Source organism: Miscanthus floridulus, chromosome 7 (assembly GCF_019320115.1).
Source record: "Miscanthus floridulus cultivar M001 chromosome 7, ASM1932011v1, whole genome shotgun sequence".
NCBI lineage: Eukaryota > Viridiplantae > Streptophyta > Magnoliopsida > Poales > Poaceae > Miscanthus > Miscanthus floridulus.
In genome coordinates, this window is record NC_089586.1 from 52955591 (window position 1) to 52963151 (window position 7561).

The window sequence follows — 7561 nt, forward strand, 5'->3', positions numbered from 1 at the left end:
CGTCTGGACCACAAATAGACAAGGTCGATTCGCCACTTAATTCTTTCATGTTGGAATATCAAACATGAAAGTGTTTGCAGTAACTCACGGAAGCCATGGTTCGTTTAGATTAGTGCTAGTGCAGCAGGATAGATGGCTTGAGAGGATATGTACGCTCGTATCTTTATGCACACAACATAAATTTAATTTAAACATGAATATACACAATTATAAATAGATGCTAAGAATCGGTATCTATATATACAAGTAATGCACATAGATAGTGTAGGACTCCAGCAACTCCATGCATGCATACATTTTGAGCGTCTTCGAATCATATATACTACTCCCACAAGTGCGCAACTAATGGGTCATTGGAAATCCTGCACGGAGCTCTCACTTGAACTGCAACTTGGATGCAAATGTTTGGCCAAACTTCCATCCTTGTGGCACCACGTTTGTGAATTCAATAGTTTGTCCGTCTGTGTCGGTGACTCTAAACGAGAGCATCTGCCCAGTAAGATACGCAAGAGAGTGCCAGTTCGCACCCCAGTTGCGTGCCATTGGTATCCAACTATTGGAGTTGGAGGTCTTGACATCCATTGACTTGATGGAGCCAGCGCCTGCAACATTGGTCACGAGCACGAGATTGAAGTAGTCGTGACCGTTGATTGTGAACCGCACCCCGCCTCGCTTCACACAAGGAACCCTGCAAATTAAAGCAAGCATTTTTACTCAAGATAAGACATTGCATGCATCGTCATGCTTAATTTTGTCAGAACAGTCGAGACTTCTACACTTGATCGGCAATTGAACTCATAAAATATACCTTTTGTACATGACGGGGATGATGCCGCCGGTGTAGACGCCGATCTTCTCAAACGCCGGCTGCGCCATGTCGAAGTGCGGGCGCTGCTGATTGCACCAACCGCCGTCGGGCAGCGCCGAGTTGGGCGGGCAGAAGTTGGTGGCCGTGACGGTGACCGTGACGCCGGGCTTGCAGAACCTCGGGTCGGCTCTCTTGCGGTCGCACGCGATCTTGTAGCACTGCCCGCATGATGCGCCGCCGTTGAAGAGCGGCGTGCTCAGGGCCGCCGTCCGCGTGCCGTAGCCCTGCGAGTAGAGGTTCCCGTACCCGCACGCGCCGCCTGCGAAATATATACAATTTGATGACGCGGTATACAGTTATCTCTCGATCTGCCTGCTAGCTTTGGGTAATAAACCATGACAAAATAAGAGAGGGCAACTTAATTACCCATGGTGTCAGAGGCATCGGCGCCACCGTAGAACGTGGCATGCGCCTTCAGCCATCCGGCCGGCGTCGGAGACGACGGAGCGCTGGTGGCGGCGTCACCAGCGGCGGCCATGGCCAACATGCAGGCGACTGCGAGCGACACGACTCCAAGAACTCGAGCTGGAGCGGCCATACCCATACTGCTCGGGTTTGTATATGCCTTGAAACTGCACAAAACGTAGCTATATGCCTCACCTCACAGAGCTGGCCGGGATGCTGAGTGCACGAACTGGTTTATTAATTTGTTCTGCTCAAGTGTCTAGATTGATTGGTGTGATGATTTGTGCAACGGTCTGGTGGGTATATATATACACGGCCTTACCCTAGCAATCACGAAGGGTTAATTAAACAAATTAACAAGCGCATCGATCAAATGAAGCAAGCCGGACCAGAAACTGCACATGGCGATGCATTGCTTACGGTTCAAAACGGAGAGATAAATGTACGCGCGCACGCGCACGGATACATTTTAGCCGGTGCTTTAATTTGTTCGCCGTTTCTCTTCTTCGAGTTCAGACTTCAGAGGATCGCGTTGCTTGAGCTTCACTTTCTTTGAAGGTGAAGTCAACGGCGGCTTTGCACTTGCTTGCGTGTTCACAATACATACAATTGTCTAAGGAAGGATGTCGTTGGTTTCTTCAATGGCACGAGTTATCCGGGCCTGCACCTGGACAGCACACAGCAGCATCAGCAGCGCCCATCTGTGTGTAAATGAAGTTATAATGATTAACCGCCAGGCTCTTACACCGGCCGTTCCTTGTCACTCAGAAGTTCGATAATGATCCAATAGGAGCGTTCATCCGTGACTCCCGTCCTAACGCGCCTCTGCAGGAGCGGGCCTCATCTCTCTCAAAAACAAAAAACAAATCCTCACTCCCTCGTATGCTTATCTGCTCAGCGCCCGAAGCAGCGTGGCCACTCATTCGTCCGCCCCCTTCCCCCACCGCGCCCTCGTCGGGCTGCCGCGCCGTGCCCTTCACCCCATCGCTGGCCGCGCCACGCGCCATCACTCCCAACGTCGCTCACCTGCGTGTCCCAGCCGCCTGCGCCGGTCGCTCCATCGCCGTCCATCCATTGCCCATCGCTGTCAAGCGCACCGATGACCCCGCCATGGCCACTAGGGTGCACTGTGCTGTGGCGCCTCAAGTCTTCCCCGGCCAAGCCAAGGGCACCCACGAGCGTGGCCGGAACTGGTGGTGCTCACTTGCCACCGGATCCCACCCTGACGACCGAAATCGACTTGCCCCGGCCTTCACCTCCTCTATATTGCAAATGTATGTTTCAAGTGTTTCAAATGTTTCAGAGGCATTTACAATTGTTACTTATGGATATTGTAAAACTAGATTGGTATGTTGCACATGTTGCAAATTTTTGTAAATGTTTTCATTGGTATGTTGCAAGTGTTTTGAAAAAAATGTTTCATCTATTTGAGATGTATGTTGCAACAAGTGTTTTATCTGAATGTTGCATGTTTCACACATGTTGCAAGTGTTTTATGTGGACATTGCATATGTTTCACATACATGCTCCAAGTTTTTTATCTCGATGTTGTATATCTTTCACACTTATGTTGCAACAGTACATTTCAAATATTTCATCTGTGTTAGATATATGTTGCATTAAGTGTTTTATGTTGCAAGTGTTTCACAGGGGGTACGGTGAGGGATGGGCGCATGACCCAGGCGGCGGGGGATGGGGGCGCGGCAGAGCTAGGGATCGACAGACAGTGGCACAACGAGCTAGGGGCTGGCTCCCAGGTCCCACCCACATGGAGAGAGAGAGAGGGGTCAGGGGAAGGAGCAGGGGCTAGGGTGCACCTGCGAGTCGGGGGCGAGACTGTCCATCCGAAAGCGAAGAGCGGCGGGCGCAGCATCGAGGCGCGAGGTGCACGTGCGAGTCAGAACGAGGCAACGGAGGCAGGTTGCGCGGGCGTCCAGACGTCCAGGCGCTAACCACGACCCTCGAAGTTTTCCTCCAAAGTCCAAAAGCGAAGGGAAAATGAGAAAATTGGAGCTCTTATACTAAATTGTAGATCAGTTTATTGGGTTAATTAAGGTGGAACCTACTCACCCGCGTTCAAGTTCTTGATTTCGCACGGGTGCTCGTATTTTCCTGGATATGTTCTAGGATTTAATGGTGCTATGCTTTTAGTGATAGGCGACGTCCCCGTCGACAGTGAGGTGCCTGTGGTGACTTCGTGAATCTCGAGATCTATTGGCTCAGTCCTTCAGAGGTGCTTATAGGGGTAGGGTTAGCATACTTGTATTCATAGTGGTGAGTGTGCGTGCGTGTTGTGAGCGCCTACGTTGTACGGTGTAATTCTAAAAAAAACTTGAGAAAGACCCCTTTCTCAATAATGAGGAATAAAGAAGATTGAAGATAAAATTAAGCTCTAGCAGGTCCTCTTTCCAAGCATGTGGGTGGTGAATGCTGATAGAGGAAGGGAGATAGAAGAAAGAACAAAGAGGATGAAATTTTCTCAATCTCATGTAGCAGCCCTTTGTTACACTAGTATAGTGCCCGTGCTAATGCCACGACTTCATTTCAGGGATAAACATGAAAACAACCAAATGATGATATTTTTTTATAGTTCAACTTTCACACAATTGTATATGACCATGTGTATAATAGGAAATACCCTTATGCATAACAAGGCATAATAAAGTGATGTCTCGTCTTAACCATCTAATTTATAATCTACCTAGGACCTTGAGTAGGTCTTAGAGATCTTTAGGGAAGTTGTCAAAACATTCAATTGCACGGCTCTTCAAAATGTCCACTAAGAATTCTGTCCTAAGACAAGTTGATAGCTGTCCATGGCAAATAATAAGTTAACTTATTAATTTGCTATGTAGTGTACAAAATATGCATAGAGAAACTATTTTTATTAATTAATTCCTAAATATAAAGAAATGAGCTACAATCGAAGACGACTCACCTTGAGGCAGGACCTTTGCATTGTTTGCCTTCTTAGGTTCATTATATCAAGGCATCGCCATCACATCCTCATCAGTACGCTTCCTGTCTTCGTCTTTTTCTACATCAACTATTTGTCCGGCATCGGCTTTGATTGGTCATTCTTCTACATCCATATATTGAATTGCATATACAATTTTATAATACCAGTGTCAGATGCCATTTTTTATACGTAGGCAATGAACCGTATAGGTATATATACTCTTTCAATATAAGTAGAGAAAAGGGTGCAAGCCAAAAGTCTAGGAACTCATTTCCTGGGAAAAAAAAAGCAATCCACTGTGTCAAGGAAGGGAAAAAGGCTCTGCTTTTGGTTTTTTTTATCAAAGAAAGACACGTTTAAGCGAGCGTGGCAAGGGACTAAGTTTTTGTTGTCGCGGGATAGTAAAAAACAATGGCAGATGCTAGCTAGGCATATTTATTAGTTTAGTTTGTTTACAAGTAGGAATTCAAAGAAAGCTATTTTAGAGAAAGACCGGAATAGGCAGTTCCTTTCCCTAGAACGTACTTGAGAGTTTTCTACCTCATATGGCTCAGAAATTGCTATCTTAATTTCCCATGTCTTAACTGAATTCGATTTCTCAAAAATCAATCCAATTTCTTCTTGGGTTAAGCAGAAGAAGTTAATTACCTAAGTTTCAAACCTTAATTTTGATCAATAATCAGTTTGATCTTTTCTCCCACCTTAAGAAGAGTGAAGCACTGCATATGCAATATTATAGTACCAATGTTAGATACCATTTTTTGTATATGTATGCAATGACTCGTTAGATATACATGTGTGGGGATATTTGTGTTGCCAGAGACATCGCTGCATATGTAATCCTCGTCAGCAGCTTCCTGTCCTCATTTTGTTCTAGATTAACTATTTTTTTGGCATCATCTTTGATCGGCCCTTCTTTACATCCATATTGATCTGCATATTATGCAATATATTATAATACCATTGTTAGATGTCATTTTTGTATATATATGTATGTAATGAACATACCTAAGTTGCGGGAAACCGCGTTACATAGTGCATCATCACGCACCCGAAATATATCATTATTAACATATTTTGGGTAAATTAATAATGATATATTTTGGGTGCGTGACCATCCAATACGCAAAGATCTCTCCCGCAACTCACATCTGCTCACTACATACATATATACAAAAATGACATTTAACACTGATATTATAAATATTGCATATGCAGATCAATATGGATGTAAAAGAAAGGCAGATCAAAGACGATGCCGAAAAACCTCATACATGTATATCTAACGGGTCATTGCATACAGATACAAAAAAAAATGGTATCTAACACTGATATTATAATATTGCATATTGCATATGTAGATCAATATGAATGTAGAACAAGTGCAGATCAACTGACGAGGGTGTGGTACGCAACAATTCTCACAAGTAACTCACCTATCCTCACATATGTATATATATCTATACGGGTCATTGCATACATATACAAAAAAATGGCATCTAGCATTGATATTATAAAATTGCATATGTAGATCAATATTATGGATATAGAAGAATGACCAATCAAAGACAGTGCCGGACAAATAGTTGATGTAGAAAAAGACGAAGATAGGAAGCGTGCTGATGAGAATGTGATGGCGATGCCTCGATATAATGAGCCTAAGACTGTCTCCAATAAGGAGACCCAAACCCAAAATGGGTAGCAAGAGACCCAAAATCATTCTCCAATAAAGTACCTATACGGAAGACCTATTTTAGGTTGTCTGAGAGGCATAATCCAAATATGAGTATCCTCTCTCCTGGAAACTCATTTGCAGAAAGGATTCTCTTTTGGGTCTTGCTGTTGGAGAAGATGCCGAATAGGTATTGAACCTTTTGCCTGTAGTGCTACCCAAAGGACGAATGAGTCTTGTATTTTAGGTGTTGTTGTTGGAGATAGCCTAAGAAGGCAAACAATGCAAAGGTCTTGCCTCAAGGTGAGTCGTCTTTGATTGTAACTTATTTCTTTATATTTGAGAATTAATTAATAAAAATAGTTTCTCTATGCATATTTTGTACACTACATAGTAAATTAATAAATTAAATTATTATCTGCTATGGACAACTATCAACTTCACTGAGAACGGAATTCATGGTGGACATTTTGAAGAGCCGTGCAAATGAATGTTTTGACTCAAGACCTTAGACAGATTATAAATTAGATGGTTAAGGCAAGACTTCACTTTATTATGCCTTGTTATGCATAAGGGTATTCCGTATTATATATATGGTCATATACAATTGGGTGAAAGTTAGACTATGAAAAAAATATCATCAATTGGTTGTTTTGATGTTTATCTCTAAAATGAAGCCGTGACGTTGGCACGGGCACTTTACTAGTCTTTTGAAACAATACAAAGTTAAATACCAAAAAAATAATTCACATGTATACATATACTAATCTGTATGATTTATAAACAAACACAAGTATTTAAGGGCTACATCATTTCGTGGGACTGATATCAAAAGAATCGGTCTTGTTGATTGCTGAGATATAACAGCCGGGGTACAAAAAGGATTATAAACAATTATAATCCTTTGAAGAAACAATACAAAGTTAAATACAAAAAAAATTCACAGCTATACATACTAATCTTTATTATTTATATAAAACAAACACAAGCATTAAAAAAAAATCATCTTTATGATTTATATAAAACATACACGCTTAATCTAACGCGTCATTTGGATTAAGCGTGTAGTTAGTTATTAACCGAGAAAATGAGAGGGAACTTCACCACGATAAAATAGAATCTAGAAACTAAAGTAAAAAAAAAAAAAGAATCTAGAAACTCAAAATACTCAACATGCAAGGTCAGAAAGTGGACCTAGAAAACAATGTTTTCGGTAAAAACCAAGACATCAGTTCCGTCATGTGCTACCAGTTTTGCGCTAGCTAATCTTAGAAATCCGTAGCAAAAAATATTAGAGACCGACCACACTTATCGGTTTGGTCTCGTACCTCGCTCAAGCAGGATGTCGAGGATCTGATGAGAGTTGCCGGAGCTTGCTGCGGAGTACGTGTTTCGACGCCCACCCCTCCTCGTCCTCCGCGTTCAGCGCGTCACCACCGCACTGCGCAAGCGCGAGCACCACCTAAACCCAGGGAAACAACGCAAAAGCTGTCAAAAACCCTAAACCCAGTGTTCGCCTAGAGAGTAGAAGGCTGTTTGCATGCCTGGGGATATGACCGGGGCGAGGGGATGCGATCGAACACGTCGTCATCGCCGAACTCGGTGGCGGCGCGGGATCCACGGCGGACTGCTCGTTGGAGGCGTCGGCAGGGTTCTC

The 7561-nt window shown here is 43.4% G+C and overlaps 1 protein-coding gene across 1 annotated transcript; it reads right to left on the reverse strand.

Annotated features, from left to right (window-relative positions):
- Positions 1 to 263: 263 nt before the first annotated feature.
- LOC136463240 (expansin-A24-like) lies at positions 264 to 7344 on the reverse strand. Its single transcript, XM_066462250.1, has 5 exons — positions 7233 to 7344; positions 1694 to 1940; positions 1235 to 1440; positions 809 to 1127; positions 264 to 688 (listed from the first exon to the last, which is right to left on the reverse strand). The coding sequence occupies exons 3-5, from the start codon at positions 1410 to 1412 to the stop codon at positions 376 to 378; spliced, it is 810 nt and encodes a 269-aa protein (XP_066318347.1). The 5' UTR covers positions 1413 to 1440; positions 1694 to 1940; positions 7233 to 7344; the 3' UTR covers positions 264 to 375.
- Positions 7345 to 7561: the final 217 nt, after the last annotated feature.

Excerpts from the sequence above, each read along its gene's own strand:
- LOC136463240 (XM_066462250.1), bottom strand. The coding sequence starts at position 1,412 with ATGGGTATGGCCGCTCCAGCTCGAGTTCTTGGAGTCGTGTCGCTCGCA. Across the intron at positions 1,128-1,234 it reads CGATGCCTCTGACACCATGG|GCGGCGCGTGCGGGTACGGG; the intron begins GTAATTAAGTTG and ends TATATTTCGCAG. Across the intron at positions 689-808 it reads ATCCCCGTCATGTACAAAAG|GGTTCCTTGTGTGAAGCGAG; the intron begins GTATATTTTATG and ends TTTAATTTGCAG.